Raw genomic sequence first — 24,675 nt, 5'->3', positions numbered from 1 at the left:
CCTAACCTATTAGTTCTCCTAACCTGCCGCGTTAGTTCTCCTAACCTATTAGTTCTCCTAATCTGCCGCGTTAGTTCTCCTAACCTGCTGCGTTAGTTCTCCTAACCTGCTGCGTTAGTTCTCCTAACCTGCCGCGTTAGTTCTCCTAACCTGCCGCGTTAGTTCTCCTAACCTATTAGTTCTCCTAACCTATTAGTTCTCCTAATCTGCCGCGTTAGTTCTCCTAACCTATTAGTTCTCCTAACCTATTAGTACTCCTAACCTGCTGCGCTAGTATTCCTAACCTGCTGCGCTAGTATTCCTAACCTGCTGCGCTAGTATTCCTAACCTGCTGCGCTAGTTCTCCTAACCTGCTGCGTTAGTTCTCCTAACCTATTAGTTCTCCTAACCTATTAGTTATCCTAACCTGCTGCGTTAGTTCTCCTAACCTGCTGCGTTAGTTCTCCTAACCTGCTGCGTTAGTTCTCCTAACCTGCTGCGTTAGTTCTCCTAACCCATTAGCTCTCCTAACCTGCTGCGTTATTTCTCCTAACCTATTAGTTCTCCTAACCTGCTGCGTTAGTTCTCCTAACCTGCTGCGTTAGTTCTCCTAACCTGCCGCGTTAGTTCTCCTAACCTGCCGCGTTAGTTCTCCTAACCTGCTGCGTTAGTTCTCCTAACCTATTAGTTCTCCTAACCTATTAGTTCTCCTAACCTGCCGCGTTAGTTCTCCTAACCTATTAGTTCTCCTAATCTGCCGCGTTAGTTCTCCTAACCTGCTGCGTTAGTTCTCCTAACCTGCTGCGTTAGTTCTCCTAACCTGCCGCGTTAGTTCTCCTAACCTATTAGTTCTCCTAATCTGCCGCGTTAGTTCTCCTAACCTATTAGTTCTCCTAACCTGTTAGTTCTCCTAACCTATTAGTTCTCCTAACCTATTAGTTCTCCTAACCTATTAGTTCTCCTAACCTATTAGTTCTCCTAATCTGCCGTGTTAGTTCTCCTAACCTATTAGTTCTCCTAACCTATTAGTTCTCCTAACCTATTAGTTCTCCTAACCTGCCGCGTTAGTTCTCCTAACCTATTAGTTCTCCTAACCTGCTGCGTTAGTTCTCCTAACCTATTAGTTCTCCTAATCTGCCGCGTTAGTTCTCCTAACCTATTAGTTCTCCTAATCTGCCGCGTTAGTTCTCCTAACCTATTAGGTCTCCTAATCTGCTGCGTTAGTTCCCCTAACCTATAAGTTCTCCTAACCTATTAGTTCTCCTAACCTGCTGCGTTAGTTCTCCTAACCTGTTAGTTATCCTAATCTGCTCCGGTCCTGTAGCTGTATCCCACCTAGTCAAAACCAGCAAACTGATCTACAAATAATAATAGTTATTTAGGATGCAAGCTTATTTGTACAATATCTAACCTTATTTGTACAATATCTAGCTAACCATCTACTGACACTAGATCGTTATAAGCTAACCATCCACTAATGCTAAAGCGCTACAAGCTAACCATCCACTGATGCTAGATCGCTACAAGCTAACCATCCACTGACGCTAGTTCGCTACAAGCTAACCATCCACTGACGCTAGATTGCTACAAGCTAACCATCCACTGATGCTAGATCGCTACAAGCTAACCATCCACTGACGCTAGATCGCTACAAGCTAACCATCCACTGACGCTAGATCGCTACAAGCTAACCATCCACTGACGCTAGATCGCTACAAGCTAACCATCCACTGACGCTAGATCACTACAAGCTAACCATCCACTGACGCTAGATCGCAACAAGCTAACCATCCACTGATGCTAGATCGCTACAAGCTAACCATCCACTGATGCTAGATCGCAACAAGCTAACCATCCACTGATGCTAGATCGCTACAAGCTAACCATCCACTGATGCTAGATCGCAACAAGCTAACCATCCACTGACGCTAGATCGCTACAAGCTAACCATCCACTGATGCTAGATCGCTACAAGCTAACCATCCACTGATGCTAGATCGCTACAAGCTAACCATCCACTGATGCTAGATCGCTACAAGCTAACCATCCACTGATGCTAGATCGCTACAAGCTAACCATCCACTGATGCTAGATCGCTACAAGCTAACCATCCACTGATGCTAGATCGCTACAAGCTAACCATCCACTGATGCTAGCTTGCTGAAGTGTCTTTCTCACCTGTAAGGCCTCCAGGCGAACTGGGGAGGGCTCTAGAGCTGTAGCCCCTCCTCCTGGACCCTCGCTGTCTGATTGGTCATCTCTGGGTTGAGTGACAAGCGACACACACAGCTGCAGCAGCCAGGGCACGCCCGGCTCCTCCTCTCCTGGAGTGTGTGAGCCCCGAGGAGAGTGTGTCTGTTTGGTGTGTGAGTTGTGGTATTTGTGTGAGGGTGGAGTGTGAGGTGAGGGTGTGGAAAACCCCTCCCTCTGTCTCCAGCTCAACGCCGTCTCCTGCGAGGTGTGTGGCTGTGTGAGGAGCAGCTGTATCTCAGAGAGAGGGGCTTGGGTCGACACCAACGCTCCATACAGTGTCAGAACAGACACGCGCACGTTCACATCTAGAAGAGGACACACAACGTCTGTAAGAACACACACAAGCAGGTAGGTGTACCTCTGTGTCATACGTAGGTGTGTTTACCTCTGTGTCGTAGGTAGGTGTGTTTACCTCTGTGTCGTAGGTAGGTGTGTTTACCTCTGTGTCGTAGGTAGGTGTGTTTACCTCTGTGTCGTAGGTAGGTGTGTTTACCTCTGTGTCGTAGGTAGGTGTGTTTACCTCTGTGTCGTAGGTAGGTGTGTTTACCTCTGTGTCGTAGGTAGGTGTGTTTACCTCTGTCGTAGGTAGGTGTGTTTACCTCTGTGTCGTAGGTAGGTGTCTTTACCTCTGTGTCGTAGGTAGGTGTGTTTACCTCTGTGTCATACGTAGGTGTGTTTACCTCTGTGTCGTAGGTAGGTGTGTTTACCTCTGTGTCGTAGGTAGGTGTGTTTACCTCTGTGTCGTAGGTAGGTGTGTTTACCTCTGTGTCGTAGGTAGGTGTGTTTACCTCTGTGTCGTACGTAGGTGTGTTTACCTCTGTGTCGTAGGTAGGTGTGTTTACCTCTGTGTCGTAGGTAGGTGTGTTTACCTCTGTGTCGTAGGTAGGTGTGTTTACCTCTGTGTCATACGTAGGTGTGTTTACCTCTGTGTCATACGTAGGTGTGTTTACCTCTGTGTCGTAGGTAGGTGTGTTTACCTCTGTGTCGTAGGTAGGTGTGTTTACCTCTGTGTCGTAGGTAGGGTCGTATCTGTCTCCACAGCGGGCTGAGCAGGCCGGGTCTCAGACGGTTATACGGAGCATTACACACCAGGTGAGCCAGGCACTGGAACACACAGAAGGTTATGTCAAAAGGTTATGTCCAGAGGCTCAGTGTGTGTAGTAATGTGTGTGAGTCACCTTGATGATCTGAGTGAGTGTGTGAGTCACCTTGATGATCTGAGTGAGTGTGTGAGACACCTTGATGATCTGAGTGAGTGTGTGAGTCACCTTGATGATCTGAGTGAGTGTGTGAGTCACCTTGATGATCTGAGTGAGTGTGTGAGTCGCCTTGATGATCTGAGTGAGTGTGTGAGTCGCCTTGATGATCTGAGTGAGTGTGTGAGTCGCCTTGATGATCTGAGTGAGTGTGTGAGTCGCCTTGATGATCTGAGTGAGTGTGTGAGTCACCTTGATGATCTGAGTGTGTGTGTGAGTCACCTTGATGATCTGAGTGTGTGAGTCACCTTGATGATCTGAGTGTGAGTCACCTTGATGATCTGAGTGTGAGTCACCTTGATGATCTGAGTGTGTGAGTCACCTTGATGATCTGAGTGAGTGTGTGAGTCACCTTGATGATCTGAGTGAGTGTGTGAGTCACCTTGATGATCTGAGTGAGTGTGTGAGTCACCTTGATGATCTGAGTGAGTGTGTGAGTCACCTTGATGATCTGAGTGAGTGTGTGAGTCACCTTGATGATCTGAGTGAGTGTGTGAGTCACCTTGATGATCTGAGTGAGTGTGTGAATCACCTTGATGATCTGAGTGAGTGTGTGAGTCACCTTGATGATCTGAGTGAGTGTGTGAGTCACCTTGATGATCTGAGTGAGTGTGTGAGTCACCTTGATGATCTGAGTGAGTGTGTGAGTCACCTTGATGATCTGAGTGAGTGTGTGAGTCACCTTGATGATCTGAGTGAGTGTGTGAGTCACCTTGATGATCTGAGTGAGTGTGTGAGTCGCCTTGATGATCTGAGTGAGTGTGTGAGTCGCCTTGATGATCTGAGTGAGTGTGTGAATCGCCTTGATGATCTGAGTGAGTGTGTGAGTCGCCTTGATGATCTGAGTGAGTGTGTGAATCGCCTTGATGATCTGAGTGAGTGTGTGAGTCGCCTTGATGATCTGAGTGAGTGTGTGAGTCACCTTGATGATCTGAGTGTGTGAGTCACCTTGATGATCTGAGTGTGTGAGTCACCTTGATGATCTGAGTGTGTGAGTCACCTTGATGATCTGAGTGAGTGTGTGAGTCACCTTGATGATCTGAGTGAGTGTGTGAGTCACCTTGATGATCTGAGTGAGTGTGTGAGTCACCTTGATGATCTGAGTGAGTGTGTGAGGCACCTTGATGATCTGAGTGAGTGTGTGAATCACCTTGATGATCTGAGTGAGTGTGTGAGTCACCTTGATGATCTGAGTGAGTGTGTGAGTCACCTTGATGATCTGAGTGAGTGTGTGAGTCACCTTGATGATCTGAGTGAGTGTGTGAGTCACCTTGATGATCTGAGTGAGTGTGTGAGTCACCTTGATGATCTGAGTGAGTGTGTGAGTCACCTTGATGATCTGAGTGAGTGTGTGAGTCACCTTGATGATCTGAGTGTGTGAGTCACCTTGATGATCTGAGTGAGTGTGAGTCACCTTGATGATCTGAGTGAGTGTGTGAGACACCTTGATGATCTGAGTGAGTGTGTGAGTCACCTTGATGATCTGAGTGAGTGTGTGAGTCACCTTGATGATCTGAGTGAGTGTGTGAATCACCTTGATGATCTGAGTGAGTGTGTGAGTCACCTTGATGATCTGAGTGAGTGTGTGAATCACCTTGATGATCTGAGTGAGTGTGAGTCACCTTGATGATCTGAGTGAGTGTGAGTCACCTTGATGATCTGAGTGAGTGTGTGAATCACCTTGATGATCTGAGTGAGTGTGAGTCACCTTGATGATCTGAGTGAGTGTGTGAGACACCTTGATGATCTGAGTGAGTGTGTGAGTCACCTTGATGATCTGAGTGAGTGTGTGAGACACCTTGATGATCTGAGTGAGTGTGTGAGTCACCTTGATGATCTGAGTGAGTGTGTGAGTCACCTTGATGATCTGAGTGAGTGTGTGAGTCACCTTGATGATCTGAGTGAGTGTGTGAGTCACCTCGATGATCTGAGTGAGTGTGTGAGTCACCTCGATGATCTGAGTGAGTGTGTGAGTCACCTCGATGATCTGAGTGAGTGTGTGAGTCACCTCGATGATCTGAGTGAGTGTGTGAGTCACCTCGATGATCTGAGTGAGTGTGTGAGTCACCTCGATGATCTGAGTGAGTGTGTGAGTCACCTCGATGATCTGAGTGAGTGTGTGAGTCACCTCGATGATCTGAGTGAGTGTGTGAGACACCTCGATGATCTGAGTGAGTGTGTGAGTCACCTCGATGATCTGAGTGAGTGTGTGAGTCACCTCGATGATCTGAGTGAGTGTGTGAGTCACCTTGATGATCTGAGTGAGTGTGTGAGTCACCTTGATGATCTGAGTGAGTGTGTGAGTCACCTTGATGATCTGAGTGAGAGTGTGAGTCACCTTGATGATCTGAGTGAGTGTGTGAGTCACCTTGATGATCTGAGTGAGAGTGTGAGTCACCTTGATGATCTGAGTGAGTGTGTGAGTCACCTTGATGATCTGAGTGAGTGTGTGAGTCACCTTGATGATCTGAGTGAGTGTGTGAGTCACCTTGATGATCTGAGTGAGTGTGTGAGTCACCTTGATGATCTGAGTGAGAGTGTGAGTCACCTTGATGATCTGAGTGAGTGTGTGAGTCACCTTGATGATCTGAGTGAGTGTGAGTCACCTTGATGATCTGAGTGAGTGTGAGTCACCTTGATGATCTGAGTGAGTGTGTGAATCACCTTGATGATCTGAGTGAGTGTGAGTCACCTTGATGATCTGAGTGAGTGTGTGAGACACCTTGATGATCTGAGTGAGTGTGTGAGTCACCTTGATGATCTGAGTGAGTGTGTGAGACACCTTGATGATCTGAGTGAGTGTGTGAGTCACCTTGATGATCTGAGTGAGTGTGTGAGTCACCTTGATGATCTGAGTGAGTGTGTGAGTCACCTTGATGATCTGAGTGAGTGTGTGAGTCACCTTGATGATCTGAGTGAGTGTGTGAGTCACCTTGATGATCTGAGTGAGTGTGTGAGTCACCTTGATGATCTGAGTGAGTGTGTGAGTCACCTTGATGATCTGAGTGAGTGTGTGAGTCACCTTGATGATCTGAGTGAGTGTGTGAGTCACCTTGATGATCTGAGTGAGTGTGTGAGTCACCTTGATGATCTGAGTGTGTGAGTCACCTTGATGATCTGAGTGAGAGTGTGAGTCACCTTGATGATCTGAGTGTGTGAGTCACCTTGATGATCTGAGTGAGTGTGTGGGCAGAGGCCTCGGCCAGCAACGCCAGGGAGAGAGAGCGGTGCAGCTCGCGGACGGCGGTGGCGAGGGAGAAGGAGAATGGAGTGTAAGAGGTTCTGGGCGGAGCCAAGTCTTCAGCCACGCCCAGGAACTGACGGGAACCATCCAGCAACGCAGACACCACCTGGAGGGCACACGCACGCACCTGAAGGGAGAGAGAGAGACCAGGGTTACCTACTACACAGGTGGGGGTGGGGGTGGGTGTGGGGAGAGAGAGACCAGGGTTACCTGCTATACAGGTGGGGGGGGGGGGGGGGGGGTGCCTACCTTAGGTGAAGGGTCCTTCAGTACGACAGTGAGCAGTGTGAGAGGAGGTGGTCCACCAATGGGAGCGTCCGGTATGAATGACGACCAATAGCCATACAGCGTTCTCCTCTCCACTGCCTTCACCACGGCTAGGAGACACAGCAACACACCCTGCCGCACCCTGCCATGGAACAACCTGGCGAGAGAGAACACACACATTACTACACACACACACACACAGCAACACACCCTGCCGCACCCTGCCATGGAACAACCTGGCGAGAGAGAACACACATTACTACACACACACACACACACACACACACACACACACAGCAACACACCCTGCCATGGAACAACCTGGCGAGAGAGAACACACACATTACTACACACACACACACACAGCAACACACCCTGCCGCACCCTGCCATGGAACAACCTGGCGAGAGAGAACACACACATTACTACACACACACACACACACACACACACAGCAACACACCCTGCCGCACCCTGCCATGGAACAACCTGGCGAGAGAGAACACACACATTACTACACACACACACACACACACACACACAGCAACACACCCTGCCGCACCCTGCCATGGAACAACCTGGCGAGAGAGAACACACACATTACTACACACACACACACACAGCAACACACCCTGCCATGGAACAACCTGGCGAGAGAGAACACACACATTACTACACACACACACACACACACACACACACACACACAGCAACACACCCTGCCATGGAACAACCTGGCGAGAGAGAACACACACATTACTACACACACACACACACACACACACACACACACACAGCAACACACCCTGCCGCACCCTGCCATGGAACAACCTGGCGAGAGAGAACACACACATTACTACACACACACACACACACACACACACACACACACAGCAACACACCCTGCCGCACCCTGCCATGGAACAACCTGGCGAGAGAGAACACACATGCACCTATTTGTAAGTGGCTCTGGATAAGAGCGTCTGCTAAATGAGAACAGGACAGTGTGTTACCTCAGTTGGCTGTGTGCTGCTCCCTCAGGATCAGAGAACTCTGAATCAGAGCTGCTCCTCTTCCATAACGGATAGAGGGATGGAACGGCCGGAGGAGGCGCTCCAGGGGTCTTAGACCAGGCCTCCCCTCCTCTTCCCCCTCTCTGGAGCCCGGGTTCTGCCTCTCTCTCCTCATCCACTCCTCCTTTCCTCCCCCGTCCTCGAGACTTCTTCTTCTTATTCTACAGAGAGAGAGAGAAGGGGGAGAGGAGAGGAGAGCGAGAGAAGGGGGAGAGGAGAGCGAGAGAGAGAAGGGGGAGAGGAGAGAGAGAGAGGAGGAGAGGAGAGAGAGAGGAGGAGAGGAGAGCGAGAGAAGGGGGAGAGGAGAGCGAGAGAGAGAAGGGGGAGAGGAGAGCGAGAGAGAGAAGGGGGAGAGGAGAGAGAGAGACGGGGGAGTGGAGAGGAGAGAGAGAGACGGGGGAGTGGAGAGGAGAGAGAGAGACGGGGGAGTGGAGAGAGAGAGAGAGGGGTGAGAGGAGAGAGAGAGGGGTGAGAGGAGAGAGAGGGAGGGGTGAGAGAGAGGGGTGAGAGGAGAGAGAGAGAGAAGGGGGAGAGGAGAGAGAGAAGAGGGAGAGGAGAGAGAGAAGAGGGAGAGGAGAGAGAGAGAGAAGAGAGGGGGGAGAAGAGAGGGGGAGAGGAGAGAGAGAGAAGGAGGAGAGGAGAGGAGAGAGCGAGAGCGAGAAGGGGGAGAGAAGAGAGGGGGAGAGGAGAGGGGGGAGAAATATTTGTTTATCTCCTTTACTGGATCAAAGGATGGAAACCAGTTGTGATCCTGCCCTCCAAGATGAAATGTGGACCTCCGTACTACAGTTCCCATCAGCCCTCTGGTCTACATCAGACACCGTCTCTTACCCCTGAGGTCTGGTTGGGGGGGTTCCGTGGAGGTTCGGGGGGTTTGGGGGTGCTGCAGGTTTCGTACTGAGGCAGGGGAGCGGGGTACAGCACGGACGGCCACTCCACACACACTCCTGGACAACCATGGAACATGAACCTCTGTACAACACACATTAACACCTTTATGTAGATACATTACAACCAAACTACGGAAATACGCCTTTATGTAGATACATTACAACCAAACTACGGAAATAAGCCTTTATGTAGATACATTACAACCAAACTACGGAAATACGCCTTTATGTAGATACATTACAACCAAACTACGGAAATAAGCCTTTCTATACTCAATACTTTATCTATTGTTTTCTCTGGCTCTTTATTATCTAATAAATTCAACCAACCGATCAGTGGGGTCCAGAACTACCTCCCTTGATAAAGATGAGCAAGAAAGTCTATAAACTAAATACAAATCCTGACCAAAAATATGAACTAATTATATTTTATACAATTGCTCAGAGAAATAGATTTTGTTTAACAAATAAAACAAATCTCAAAAAGATACAGGTGAAAATGACTGGATTCCCCGTTTTCAATACTCCAGTATCCTCCTGTGTTTTCAATACTCCAGTACCCTCCTGTGTTTTCAATACTCCAGTACCCTCCTGTGTTTTCAATACTCCAGTATCCTGTCAATCTGAGTGTGTGACCAGAATGTCCTCCAGAAAGGCCACCAAATCTCTCTCTCTCGCTCGCTCGCTCTGGTATGGCAACTGCTCGGCCTCCGACCGCAAGGCACTACAGAGGGTAGTGCGTACGGCCCAGTACATCACTGGGGCCAAGCTTCCTGCCATCCAGGACCTTTATACCAGGCGGTGTCAGAGGAAGGCCCTAAAAATGGTCAAAGACTCCAGCCACCCTAGTCATAGACTGTTCTCTCTGCTACCGCACGGCAAGCGGTACCGGAGTGCCAAGTCTAGGTCCAAAAGACTTCTCAACAGCTTCTACCCCCAAGCCATAAGACTCCTGAACAGCTAATCATGGCTACCCAGACTATTTGCACTGCCCCCCCACCCCATCTTTTTACGCTGCTGCTACTCTGTTAATTATTTATGCATAGTCACTTTAACTCTACCCACATGTACATATTACCTCAACTAGCCGGTGCCCCCGCACATTGACTCTGCACCGGTACCCCCCTGTATATATAGCCTCCCTACTGTTATTTTATTTTACTTCTGCTCTTTTTTTTTCCTCAACACTTTTTTTTGTTGTTGTTTTATTTTTACTTTTTTTGTTTAAAATAAATGCACTGTTGGTTAAGGGCTGTAAGTAAGCATTTCACTGTAATGTCTGCACCTGTTGTATTCGGCGCATGTGACCAATAAAATTTGATTTGATTTGATTCCTTGAAGCCCCTCTCCTCCTCCATGACGAGCGACACCCCCAAGCCGGGCATGTTCCAATCCAAGTGTGTCAATGCTGTTTATCAAACTCCAGGTGGTGCTGTTGTCAGATGACATAAAAATAGAGCTATTTGGCCACACACACCAATGGTGGTTGGGCCATTGAAAGAACCCCTTACCTACTGTAAAATATGGTGGTGGATCTTTGATGTTACGGGGCTATTTTGCTTCCACTGCTCCTGGGGCCCTTGTTAAGATAATAATAATAATAATAATAATAATAATAAGCCATTTAGCAGACGCTTTTATCCAAAGCGACTTAGTCATGTGTGCATACATTATACATATTATATATATACATACAAGGTCAACGGCATCATGAACTTTACCCAGTACCAGGACATTTTAGCTGAAAACCTGGTTGCTTCTGCCAGGAGGCTGAAACCTGGCCGCAAGTGGATCTTCCAGCAAGACAATAACCCCAAGCACACATCACAATCCACAAAGAACACCATTGAAAACGTGGTTTGAATTGAAGAGGGCAGATGAAGGACCTGGAAAGATTATGTATGGAGGAATGGTCTAAGATCCCTCCCAATGTGTTCTCCAATCTCACAAAACATTTTAGCAAAAGGCTCAGTGCCGTTATCCTCCCAAGGGGAAGGGGCTGGAGTATTGAAAACAGGGGATTTGACCACTCCAACTTTGTTAAAAACATTGTTTTACAAAATGTCTTTCTCTGAGGAATTATATCAGTTTAAATATAATTGGACACAAAAAAAAGCAAACTATACATCTCAGTATTTGTATGATTGATTTGATCCAGTGTTAATTGTGGACCCCAGTGTATATACAGTAGATGTGTACCTTGAGAACTGCCAGTAGAGCTCCCAGTTCCTCCTGGCCTCCAAACCTCCACTTCCCTCCACACAGAGAGGACTGGAGGCCCTTCACTGCTCCCTGGATCACCTACACACACACAGTTAGTGGAGCCCTAACCCCTTCACCCCTTCACCCTAACCCCCCTACACACACACACAGTTAGTGGAGCCCTAACCCCTTCACCCTAACCCCTTCACCCTAACCCCTTCACCCTAACCCCTTCACCCTAACCCCTTCACCGCTCCCTGGATCACCTACACACACACAGTTAGTGGAGCCCTGACCCCTTCACCCTAACCCCTTCACCCTAACCCCTTCACCCTAACCCCTTCACTGCTCCCTGGATCACCTACACACACACACACACACAGTTAGTGGAGCCCTAACCCCTTCACCCCTTCACCCTAACCCCCCTACACACACACACAGTTAGTGGAGCCCTGACCCCTTCACCCTAACCCCTTCACCCTAACCCCTTCACCCCTTCACCCTAACCCCCCTACACACACACACAGTTAGTGGAGCCCTGACCCCTTCACCCTGACCCCTTCACCCTAACCCCTTCACCCTAACCCCTTCACCCTAACCCCCCTACACACACACACAGTTAGTGGAGCCCTGACCCCTTCACCCTGACCCCTTCACCCTAACCCCTTCACCCTAACCCCTTCACCCTAACCCCTTCACCCTAACCCCCCTACACACACACACAGTTAGTGGAGCCCTGACCCCTTCACCCTAACCCCTTCACCACTCACTGGATCACCTACACACAGTTAGTGGAGCCCTAACCCCTTCACCCTAACCCCTTCACTGCTCCCTGGATCACATTTTACATTTACATTTTAGTCATTTAGCAGACGCTCTTATCCAGAGCGACTTACAGTTAGTGAGTGCATACATTTTTCATACTGGCCCCCCGTGGGAAACGAACCCACAAACCTGGCGTTGCAAGCGCCATGCTCTACCAACTGAGCTATAGGGGACTGTGTGTGTAGGGATCACCCACACACACAGTTAGTGGAGCCCTAACCCCTTCACCCTAACCCCTTCACCCTAACCCCTTCACCCTAACCCCTTCTCTGCTCCCTGGATCACCCAGCGCACACACACAGTACACAGACTGTCAATGTGAATGATTGAGATTGAACCGGATAAAGTTAGCCCAGAGCTAGCCCAGTGATGCTAGTCCAGTGATGCTAGCCCAGTGATGCTAGCCCAGAGCTAGCCCAGTGATGCTAGCCCAGAGCTAGCCCAGTGATGCTAGTCCAGTGATGCTAGCCCAGTGATGCTAGCCCAGAGCTAGCCCAGTGATGCTAGTCCAGTGATGCTAGCCCAGTGATGCTAGCCCAGTGATGCTAGCCCAGTGATGCTAGTCCAGTGATGCTAGTCCAGTGATGCTAGCCCAGTGATGCTAGCCCAGAGCTAGCCCAGTGATGCTAGCCCAGAGCTAGCCCAGTGATGCTAGTCCAGTGATGCTAGCCCAGTGATGCTAGTCCAGTGATGCTAGCCCAGTGATGCTAGCCCAGAGCTAGCCCAGTGATGCTAGCCCAGTGATGCTAGCCCAGTGATGCTAGCCCAGTGATGCTAGCCCAGTGATGCTAGCCCAGTGATGCTAGCCCAGTGATGCTAGCCCAGTGATGCTAGCCCAGTGATGCTAGCCCAGAGCTAGCCCAGTGATGCTAGCCCAGTGATGCTAGCCCAGTGATGCTAGCCCAGTGATGCTAGCCCAGTGATGCTAGCCCAGTGATGCTAGCCCAGTGATGCTAGTCCAGTGATGCTAGCCCAGTGATGCTAGTTTCATTGGCCCCGATTGCCAATCTATCCTGATTGACTAGTCACTTTTACCCCTACCTACATGTACATATTACCTCAACTACCAACACTGCTGCTACTCTGTTTATTATCTATCCTGATTGGCTAGTCACTTTTACCCCTACCTACATGTACATATTATTATATACATTTTATCCCTACCTGCACATTGACTCTTTGTGTTAATATTTCCTTTTTAATATAGCAAATAATTGTCTTACTTTTTAAATTTGGACTGTTGGTTAAGGGCTCGTCAGGAAGCATTTCACTGTAAAGTCTACACCTGTTGTATTCGGTGCATGTGGCCAATAACATTTGATTTGATATAATTCACTTTTCTCCCGGGTAACCCGGTATTTCCCGCCATTTCCCGTGTCATTCTAAGGCATATACAGTGCATTCGGAAAGTATTCAGACCGGTGAAGCATGGTGGTGGCAGTATCATGCTGTGGGGATGTTTTTCAGCGGCAGGGACTGGGAGACTAGTCAGGATCGAGGGAAAGATGAACGGAGCAAAGTACAGAGAGATCCTTGATGAAAACCTGCTCCAGAGCGCTCAGGACCTCAGGCTGGGGTAAAGGTTCACCTTCAAACAGGACAACGACCCTAAACACACAGCCAAGACAATGCTGGAGTGGCTTTGGGACAAGTCTCTGAATGTCCTTGAGTGGCCCAGCCAGAGCCCGGACTTGAACCCGATCGAACATCTCTGGAGAGACCTGAAAATAGCTGTGCAGCAACACTCCCCATCCAACCTGACAGAGCTTGAGAGGATCTGCAGAGAAGAATGGGAGAAACTCCCTAAATACAGGTGTGCCAAGCTTGTAGCATCATACCCAAGAAGACTCGAGGCTGTAATCGCTGCCAAAGGTGCTTCAACAAAGTACTGAGTAAAGGGTCTGAATACTTATGTAAATGTGATATCAGTTTTTAATTTAATACATTTGCAAAACTTTCTAAAAACCAGTTTTTGCTTTGGCATTATTTTTTTATTTTTTTATTTAACCTTTATTTAACCAGGTAAGCCAGTTGAGAACAGGTTCTCATTTACAACTGCGACCTGGCCAAGATAAAGCAAAGTAGTGCAATAAAAACAACACAGAGTTACATATGGGGTAAAAAAAAAGAATAAAATATATATACAGTGTGTGCAAATGTAGCAAGTTATGGAGGTAAGGCAATAAATAGGCTATAGTGCAGAATAATTACAATAGTATTAACACTGGAATGCTAGATGTGCAAGAGATTATGTGCAAATAGAGATACTGGGGTGCAAAAGAGCAAAATAAATAACAATATAGGGATGAGGTAGCTGGGTGGGCTAATTTCAGATGGGCTGTGTACAGGTGCAGTGATCGGTAAGGTGCTCTGACAACTGATGCTTAAAGTTATTGAGGGAGATAAGAGTCTCCAGCTTCAGAGATCTTTGCAATTCGTTCCAGTCATTGGCAGCAGAGAACTGGAAGGAATGGCGGCCAAAGGAGGTGTTGGCTTTGGGAATGACCAGAGAGATATACCTGCTGGAGCGCAGACTACGGGTGGGTGCTGCTATGGTGACCAATGAGCTAAGATAAGGCGGGGATTTGCCTAGCAGTGATTTATAGATGGCCTGGAGCCAGTGGGTTTGACGACGAACATGTAGTGAGGACCAGCCAACAAGAGCATACAGGTCACAGTGGTGGGTAGTGTATGGGGCTTTGGAGACAAAACGGATGGCACTGTGATAGACTACATCCAATTTGCTGAGTAGAGTGTTGGAGGCTATTTTGTAAATGACATCGCCGAAGTCAAGGATCGGTAGGATAGTCAGTTTTACGAGGGCATGTTTGGCAGCATGAGTGAAGGAGGCTTTGTTGCGAAATAGGAAGCCGATTCTAGATTTAATTTTGGATTGGAGATTCTTTATGTGAGTCTGGAAGTTGAGTTTACAGTCTAACCAGACACCTAGATATTTGTAGTTGTCCACATACTCTAGGTCAGACCCGTCGAGAGTGGTGATTCTAGTCGGGTGGGCGGGTGCTAGCAGCGTTCGATTGAAAAGCATGCATTTAGTTTTACTAGTGTTTAAGAGCAGTTGAAGGCTACTGAAGGATTGTTGTATGGCATTGAAGCTCGTTTGGAGGTTTGTTAACACAGTGTCCAATGAAGGGCCAGATGTATACAAAATGGTGTCGTCTGCGTAGAGGTGGATCTGAGAGTCACCAGCAGCAAGAGCGACATCATTGATATACACGGAGAAAAGTGTCGGCCCAAGAATTGAACCCTGTGGCACCCCCATAGAGACTGCCATAGGTCCAGACAACAGGCCCTCCGATTTGACACACTGAACTCTATCTGAGAAGTAGTTGGTGAACCAGGCGAGGCAGTCATTTGAGAAACCAAGGCTATTTAGTCTGCCAATAAGAATGCGGTGGTTGACAGAGTCGAAAGCCTTGGCCAGGTCGATGAAGACGGCTGCACAGTACTGTCTATTATCAATCGCGGTTATAATATCGTTTAGGACCTTGAGCGTGGCTGAAGTGCACCCGTGACCAGCTCGGAAACCGGATTGCATAGCGGAGAAGGTACGGTGGTATTCGAAATGGTCGATGATCTGTTTGTTAACTTGGCTTTCGAATACTTTCGAAAGGCAGGGCAGGATGGATATGGGTCTGTAACAGTTTGGATCTAGAGTGTCACCCCCTTTGAAGAGGGGGATGACCGCGGCAGCTTTCCAATCTCTGGGGATCTCAGACGTTATGAAAGAGAGGTTGAACAGACTAGTAATAGGGGTTGCGACAATTTCGGCGGCTAGTTTTAGAAAGAAAGGGTCCAGATTGTCTAGCCCAGCTGATTTGTAGGGGTCCAGATTTTGCAGCGCTTTCAAAACATCAGCTGTCTGAATTTGTGTGAAGGAGAAGCGGAGGGGGCATGGGCAAGTTGCAGCAGAGGGTGCAGAGTTGGTGGCCGGGTTAGTGGTAGCCAGATGGAAAGCATGGCCAGCTGTAGCAAAATGCTTGTTGAAATTCTCGATTATTGTAGATTTATCGGTGGTGATAGTGTTTCCTAGCCTTAGTGCAGTGGGCAGCTGGGAGGAAGTGCTCTTATTCTCCATGGACTTTACAGTGTCCCAAAACTTGTTGGAGTTAGTGCTACAGGATGCAAATTTCTGTTTGAAAAAGTTAGCCTTTGCTTTCCTGACTGCTTGTGTATATTGGTTCCTAACTTCCCTGAAAAGTTGCATATCGCGGGGGCTATTTGATGCTAATGCTGTACGCCACAGGATGTTTTTGTGCTGGTCAAGGGCAGTCAAGTCTGAGGAGAACCAGGGGCTATATCGGTTCTTAGTTCTGTATTTTTTGAATGGGGCATGTTTATTTAAGATTGAGAGGAAATTACTTTTAAGGAACAACCAGGCATCCTCTACTGACGGAATGAGATCTATATCCATCCAGGATACCTGGGCCAGGTCAATTAGGAAGGCCTCCTCGCTAAAGTGTTTTAGGGAGCGTTTGACAGTGATGAGGGGTGGTCGTTTGACCGCGGACCCGTTACGGACGCAGGCAATAAGGCAGTGATCGCTGAGATCCTGGTTGAAGACAGCTGAGGTGTATTTAGAGGGTATGTTAGTCAGGATGATATCTATGAGGGTACCCATGTTTACGGATTTAGGGTTGTACCTGGTAGGTTCGTTGATAATTTGCGTGAGGTTGAGGGCATCTAGTTTGGATTGTAGGATGGCCGGGGTGTTAAGCATATCCCAATTTAGGTCACCAAGCAGTACAAACTCTGAGGATAAATGGGGGGCAATCAATTCACATATGGTGTCCAGGGCACAGCTGGGGGCTGAGGGGGGTCTGTAGCAAGCGGCAACAGTGAGAGACTTATTTCTGGAAAGGTGGATTTTTAGAAGTAGAAGCTCAAACTGTTTGGGCACAGACCTGGATAGTATGATAGAGCTCTGCAGGCTATCGCTACAGTAGATTGCAACTCCACCCCCTTTGGCAGTTCTATCTAGACGGAAAATGTTATAGTTGGGGATGGAAATTTCAGAATTTTTGGTGGGCTTCCTGAGCCAGGATTCAGACACAGAATTCCCCATTATGGGGAATTGTGTGTAGATAAATGAAAATGTGGAAAAAGTAAAGGGTTCTGAAATCTTTCCGAAGGCCCTGTATGTCTGGATTTGATTAAAGCTTTGATTGGCCTGATGCTACCTGAGCCAGATGATTCCTACATTAAAGACATTTCATGAGCCCTACACTAAAGACATTTTATGATCCCTACATTAAATACCTTTCATGAGCCCTACATTACACATTTTATTAGCACAAGACCCAAAAAGCACAAATGAATGTTCCGTTTTCTAATACATATGATAGGCTAACGTACACTACGGCAGAAAAACATAAAAGCCAATAGATGTAGCTATCCTTTCTTGGGTAAATAAATGAAACACTTGTTGAGTGTGGACTGTATTGCTGTCCTGTACTAAACATTAAGGTAACTGCCCTTTCCATGACCGACTGACCAGGTGAAAGCTATGATCCCTTATTGATGTCACCTGTTAAATCCACTTCAATCAGTGTAGATGAAGGGGAGGAGACAGGTTAAAGAAGGATTTTTAAGCCTTGAGACAATTGAGACATGGATTGTGTGTGTGCCATTCAGAGGCTGAATGGGCAAGACAAAATATTTAAGTGCCTTTGAACAGGGTATGGTAGTAGGTGCCAGGAGCACCGGTTTGAGTGTCAAGAACTGCAGCGCTGCTGGGTTTTTACACTCAACGGTTTCCGGTGTGCATCAAGAATGGTCCACCACCCAAAGGACATCCAGCCAACTTGACACAACTGTGGGAAGCATTTGGAGTCAATTTGGGCCAGCATCCCTGTGGAACGCTTTCGACACCTTGTAGCTGTTCTGAGGGTGGTGAAGGGGGTGCAACTCAATATTAGGAAGGTGTCCTTAATGCAACTCAACTCAGTGTACTGTATTAGGTGAATTACGCACCTCGTTCAAACCATGAAGCTGGGAGATAACATGTGATGCTGGTGCAGGACATGTGCCCTACAAAGTTACAATTATAGGGTAGCCATTTAGATTATAATTTTGAAATATAATAAGGCCTATTTTACATTTGTAAAATTAGTAGGCTGACTCATACAGTGGGGAGAACAAGTATATACACTGTATATATATATATATAAATAGAGGAACTAACAGTACAATAAATTAGTAGGCTGACTCATATATACCTTAAATAATAAACTATGTGTATTGGCCCCTCTCTCTCTAATGCTGCTTCATTCCTTCCTGCTTTCCATTATAGTTCAGTATAATTGACCAGTTTCTCACAGGGAAACGGGAGGGTTTCCCTTTCAGTCGGTATAACTACTGTGGTGAGTCAACGATCAATCCTATTCACCTGAAGCAAAGTGAAATCACGCCCAATGGGCCAACGGATGCCGAGACCGCCCTCGGAAGCCCCGCCTTCCTGGCTATAATCCCTCTGTAGCTCAGCTGGTAGAGCACGGCGCTTGTAACGCCAAGGTAGTGGGTTCGATCCCCGGGACCACCCATACACACACAAAAAAAAATGTATTCACGCATGACTGTAAGTCGCTTTGGATAAAAGCGTCTGCTAAATGGCATATTATTATTATATTATTATTTCCTAAATTATTCACTCTTCAGCGAGCCTTGAGGAAGAATGTGTCACACAATTCACACTGAACAAAAATATAAAACGCAACAACTTCACTGAGTTACAGTTCATATGTGGAAATCAGTCAATTGAAGTAACTTAATTAGGCCCTAATCTATGGATTTCACGACTGGGAATACAGTTATGCATCTGTTGGTCAAAGATACCTTTAAAAAAAGGTTTGGCGTGGATCAGAAAACCTGTCAGTATCTGGTGTGATCACCATTTGCCTCATGCAGAGCGACACATCTCCTTCGCATAGAGTTGATCAGGCTGTTGATTGTGGCCTGTGGAATGTTGTCCCACTCCTCTTCAATGCCAGTGTGAAGTTGCTGGATATTGGCGGGAACTGGAACATGCTGTCGTACACGTCGATCCAGAGCATCCCAAACATGCTCAATGGGTGACATGTCTGGTGAGTATGCAGGCCATGGAAGAACTGGGACGTTTTCAGCTTCCAGGAATTGACTACAGATCCTTGCGACATGGGGCCGTGCATTATCATGCTGAAACATGAGGTGATGGCGGTGGATGAATGGCACGACATTGGGCCTCAGGATCTCATCACGGTATCTCTGTGCATTCAAATTGCCACCGATAAAATGCAATTGTGTTCGTTGTCCGTAGCTTATGCCTGCCCATACCACAACCACACCGCCACCATGGGGCACTCTGTTCACAATGTTGACATCAGCAAACCACCCGCCCACACGACGCCATACACGCTGTCTGCCATCTGCCCGGTACAGTTGAAATCGGGATTCATTCGTGAAGAGCACACTTCACCAGCATGCCAGTGGCCATCAAAGGTGAGCATTTTCCCACTAATGTGGGTTACGACGCCGAACTGCAGTCAGGTCAAGACCCTGGTCAGGACGACGAGCACACAGATGAGCTTCAGAATAATACGCTTCTTGTGCGTATGGAACATTCCGGGTATCTTTTATTTCAGCTGATTAAACATGGGACCAACACTTTACATGTTGCATTTATATTGTTGTTCAGTGTAGAAGGTTTTCAAGCACATGAAGACTACGAGATTGGGCTCCGACTTGGTGTTTATTAGTGGGGAGACGGGGTTTGGGCGGGAAGTCTCTGTAAATCTCAGTAACCTGGTTCCCCCTACTATACCCTAGTAAGGGATCCTGGTTCCCCCTACTATACCCTAGTAAGGGATCCTGGTTCCCCCTACTAAACCCTAGTAAGGGATCCTGGCTCCCCCTACTAAACCCTAGTAAGGGATCCTGGCTCCCCCTACTATACCCTAGTAAGGGATCCTGGTTCCCCCTACTAAACCCTAGTAAGGGATCCTGGCTCCCCCTACTAAACCCTAGTAAGGGATCCTGGCTCCCCCTACTAAACCCTAGTAAGGGATCCTGGCTCCCCCTACTAAACCCTAGTAAGGGATCCTGGCTCCCCCTACTAAACCCTAGTAAGGGATCCTGGCTCCCCCTACTAAACCCTAGTAAGGGATCCTGGCTCCCCCTACTAAACCCTAGTAAGGGATCCTGGCTCCCCCTACTAAACCCTAGTAAGGGATCCTGGTTCCCCCTACTAAACCCTAGTAAGGGATCCTGGCTCCCCCTACTAAACCCTAGTAAGGGATCCTGGCTCCCCCTACTAAACCCTAGTAAGGGATCCTGGCTCCCCCTACTAAACCCTAGTAAGGGATCCTGGCTCCCCCTACTAAACCCTAGTAAGGGATCCTGGCTCCCCCTACTAAACCCTAGTAAGGGATCCTGGCTCCCCCTACTAAACCCTAGTAAGGGATCCTGGTTCCCCCTACTAAACCCTAGTAAGGGATCCTGGCTCCCCCTACTAAACCCTAGTAAGGGATCCTGGCTCCCCCTACTAAACCCTAGTAAGGGATCCTGGTTCCCCCTACTAAACCCTAGTAAGGGATCCTGGTTCCCCCTACTAAACCCTAGTAAGGGATCCTGGCTCCCCCTACTAAACCCTAGTAAGGGATCCTGGCTCCCCCTACTAAACCCTAGTAAGGGATCCTGGCTCCCCCTACTAAACCCTAGTAAGGGATCTGGGTACCGTGCAGTAAAGCAGTTCGTCAGTGTCGGGGGGTTTGGATGACTGGAGCGTCTGCAGGAAGACTCTGAAACACAAACTCCTGTAGGGGTCTTCTAGTGACGCCTGCCCTGGGACACTATACACACACACACACACAGTCAAAACAGTGTACAACACCAAACAGATTGATATGTGTAGAGCGGTGTGGTATGTTGGGGTATGGTGGGGTGGGGTGGTAGGGTGGAAAGTAGTGGGGTATGGTGTGGTGGGGTAATGGGGGGGTGTGGTTTGGTGGGGTGTGGTTTGGTGGGGTAATGGGGGGGTGTGGTTTGGTGGGGTATGGTGGGGTGTGGTAATGGTGGGGTAATGGGGGGGTGTGGTTTGGTGGGGTATGGTTTGGTGGGGTAATGGGGGGGTGTGGTTTGGTGGGGTGTGGTTTGGTGGGGTAATGGTGGGGTGTGGTTTGGTGGGGTATGGTGGGGTGTGGTTTGGTGGGGTAATGGGGGGGGTGTGGTTTGGTGGGGTGTGGTTTGGTGGGGTAATGGTGGGGTGTGGTTTGGTGGGGTGTGGTTTGGTGGGGTGTGGTTTGGTGGGGTAATGGTGGGGTGTGGTTTGGTGGGGTATGGTATGTTATGGTGGGGTAATGGGGGGGTGGGGTGGGGTATGGTGGGGTAATGGGGGGGTGTGGTTTGGTGGGGTATGTTATGTTATGGTGGGGTAATGGGGGGGTATGGTATGGTATGTTATGGTGGGGTATGGTATGGTGGGGTATGGTGGGGTAATGGGGTGGTTTGGTGGGGTGTGCATCCTACCCCAGACAGATGTTAGCCATACAGGTGAGCGCAGCGCGGCGCAGCTCCATGTCTGGCTGAGACGGGTCGCTATAGAGACGCAGTACTCCACCATCACCAAGCAACTCACTCAGGTGCTGCAACACAGAGAGAACATGCATGTCACACACACCTCACCCTCACACCCCCCCGCCGCCTCACCCTCACCCCCCCACCCCACCTACCCGGTTGCAGCGAGGTCCGTTTCCATAGATCAGAGTAGACAAAGCCTGCAGCACCTCACTGTGAGTCCAGGGGCTACACACGCCCAGCGCACGGACCACGTAACACACACACACATCCAGCGTCTGCTCGTCCACTATCACCTACACACACACACACACACACACACACACACACACACGGTTACAGAGAGTAGGGGTGGGTGGTACCTGGTTGAGGAGGTGGTGTGTGGGTGGTACCTGGTTTAGGGGGTGGTGTGTGGGTGGTACCTGGTTGAGGTGGTGGTGTGTGGGTGGTACCTGGTTGAGGTGGTGGTGTGTGGGTGGTACCTGGTTGAGGGGGTGGGTGGTACCTGGTTGAGGGGGTGGTGTGTGGGTGGTACCTGGTTGAGGGGGTGGTGTGGGTGGTACCTGGTTGAGGGGGTGGTGTGTGGGTGGTACCTGGTTGAGGAGGTGGGTGGTACCTGGTTGAGGAGGTGGTGTGTGGGTGGTACCTGGTTGAGGGGGTGGTGTGTGGGTGGTACCTGGTTGAGGGGGTGGTGTGTGGGTGGTACCTGGTGGTGTGTGGGTGGTACCTGGTTGAGGGGGTGGTGTGTGGGTGGTACCTGGTTGAGGAGGTGGTGTGTGGGTGGTACCTGGTTGAGGGGGTGGTGTGTGGGTGGTACCTGGTTGAGGAGGTGGGTGGTACCTGGTTGAGGGGGTGGTGTGTGGGTGGTGCCTGTAGCTGGTTGAGGGGGTGGTGTGTGGGTGGTACCTGGTGGTGTGTGTGTGGTACCTGGTGGTGTGTGGGTGGTACCTGGTGGTGTGTGGGTGGTACCTGGTGGTGTGTGGGTGGTACCTGGTGGTGTGTGGGTGGTACCTGGTGGTGTGTGGGTGGTACCTGTAGCTGGTTGAGGAGGTGGTGTGTGGGTGGTACCTGGTTGAGGGGGTGGTGTGTGGGTGGTACCTGGTTGAGGGGGTGGTGTAGGGTGGTACCTGTAGCTGGTTGAGGGGGTGGTGTGTGGGTGGTACCTGGTTGAGGGGGTGGTGTAGGGTGGTACCTGTAGCTGGTTGAGGGGGTGGTGTGTGGGTGGTACCTGGTGGTGTGTGGGTGGTACCTGGTGGTGTGTGGGTGGTACCTGGTGGTGTGTGGGTGGTACCTGGTGGTGTGTGGGTGGTACCTGTAGCTGGTTGAGGAGGTGGTGTGTGAGCTGACATAGCTTGATGACCAGGTGTTCCTGGCTGAGAGGAACCAGGCGGGTCACGTGGATGAGCAGCGCGCACACTTCCTGTCAACAGACAACCACTGACAACCAGTAAGCAGAAGGGGTGCGTCCCAATAACATCTCCTTTCTCCTGAAGTGTACCCTTGTTCACTACTTCCTAAAGTCTAACAGCATGGGATTGGTGGAGGCGTGGCCTACAGGGAGTTCCAATAATCAGACTGAATAATTATTGGTATACAGTCAAACAAAGCACTGCAGAATGTTCCTTGCAAGCCAGAATGTTGAATAATTTTACATTTAAACTTACTCCACCGGTTGTCTGTGCGGTTCGTCATTCAGCTGCTCGACATTTGAGACAAAATATCCAAAGGAAAATATTGTTTAGCCGACTCTTTAAAGCGCCAGTACTGAAGTTGAAATTCCTATCACCTGGCACATGAACAAAACCATAAACACCTGGCACATGAACAAAACCATAAACACCTGGCACATGCACAAAACCATAAACACCTGGCACATGCACAAAACCATAAACACCTGGCACATGCACAAAACCATAAACACCTGGCACATGCACAAAACCATAAACACCTGGCACATGCACAAAACCATAAACACCTGGCACATGCACAAAACCATAAACACCTGGCACATGCACAAAACCATAAACACCTGGCACATGCACAAAACCATAAACACCTGGCACATGCACAAAACCATAAACACCTGGCACATGCACAAAACCATAAACACCTGGCACATGCACAAAACCATAAACACCTGGCACATGCACAAAACCATAAACACCTGGCACATGCACAAAACCATAAACACCTGGCACATGCACAAAACCATAAACACCTGGCACATGCACAAAACCATAAACACCTGGCACATGCACAAAACCATAAACACCTGGCACATGCACAAAACCATAAACACCTGGCACATGCACAAAACCATAAACACCTGTTCGTATGCATGCATGCCTCTCCGTCTTGTGCACGTGCCTTCGGTCAGGAGCTAAAATATCTTGATTGCCACACACACAGACCCGCGTTTTGAAGTCGGTTTAATAATACTTTCCTACTTTTCAACATTTGTGACAGACAAGGGACATTTAGTTTTTTTCTCTATGTAAATGTGCGTGGCGTTGCTTAAACAACTGAAGTAATCGACACGTTTCGTGACTGCTTTGGTGCCTCAGCTACAGATTGTTACACCAGATAATGTGATGTTTGGAATCATTACTGGGAGTTACAGGTTTACCTATACAAAACGTCGGCAGAGATTTTTCAACTAACCTGGTATTGGCGATACCATCTTCGTTCTCGATTCGGCTAAATGGAGAACGTATATTTTAAAATGTCCAGTTGCAGGTGGTGCATTTTAGTTTAGAAAATGCTCCGTTATTAAAATAAATAAATGTTTCACTCCATGAAGTAATCCAACAATGTATACGCCGTCATGTTTTCCATTTCAAAACTTATCCCACTGATTAAGACAGGTGGGTCCACCCCAATGTACCGTATGTGATGACGCTCACCTGTTCCCATCAATTATGCGGAGCACTGGCAAACATCTGCCACGTAATCGAGGGGAGGAGCACCATTCTCAAATCTAACAGTAATCTGTGCGGCTCAGTCATTTTGTCAACAAGGCAACGTGGTGCATCGTCCAGAAACATACATCTCTTTCCCATAAAATAAATGTTTGAATTTCCTAACTATTTTTCCATTGGGAAGTCAGATAATGGCTTAAC

At 48.6% G+C, this 24,675-nt stretch overlaps 1 protein-coding gene across 1 annotated transcript in view; it reads right to left on the bottom strand.

Annotated features, from left to right (window-relative positions):
- Nucleotides 1-24,675, bottom strand: part of LOC311116960 (HEAT repeat-containing protein 6-like) — a gene marked incomplete at its 5' end in the record, with an annotated part of 72,909 nt that overhangs the window by 29,540 nt on the left and 18,694 nt on the right. Inside the window, 11 exons of the mRNA XM_084191967.1 lie at nucleotides 2,158-2,537; nucleotides 3,237-3,336; nucleotides 6,653-6,859; nucleotides 6,982-7,156; nucleotides 8,013-8,233; nucleotides 8,904-9,044; nucleotides 11,162-11,263; nucleotides 20,718-20,832; nucleotides 21,509-21,624; nucleotides 21,712-21,852; nucleotides 22,869-22,976. Coding sequence (XP_084048093.1) covers nucleotides 2,158-2,537; nucleotides 3,237-3,336; nucleotides 6,653-6,859; nucleotides 6,982-7,156; nucleotides 8,013-8,233; nucleotides 8,904-9,044; nucleotides 11,162-11,263; nucleotides 20,718-20,832; nucleotides 21,509-21,624; nucleotides 21,712-21,852; nucleotides 22,869-22,976 — 1,806 coding nt within the window. The remainder of the gene's footprint in view (nucleotides 1-2,157; nucleotides 2,538-3,236; nucleotides 3,337-6,652; nucleotides 6,860-6,981; nucleotides 7,157-8,012; nucleotides 8,234-8,903; nucleotides 9,045-11,161; nucleotides 11,264-20,717; nucleotides 20,833-21,508; nucleotides 21,625-21,711; nucleotides 21,853-22,868; nucleotides 22,977-24,675) is intronic.

Source organism: Coregonus lavaretus (assembly GCF_964263955.1).
Source record: "Coregonus lavaretus genome assembly, contig: HAP1_SCAFFOLD_1893, whole genome shotgun sequence".
Lineage (NCBI taxonomy): Eukaryota > Metazoa > Chordata > Actinopteri > Salmoniformes > Salmonidae > Coregonus > Coregonus lavaretus.
Note: the sequence above shows the minus strand (reverse complement) of the source record. Positions and strands in the feature narration are given on the sequence as shown.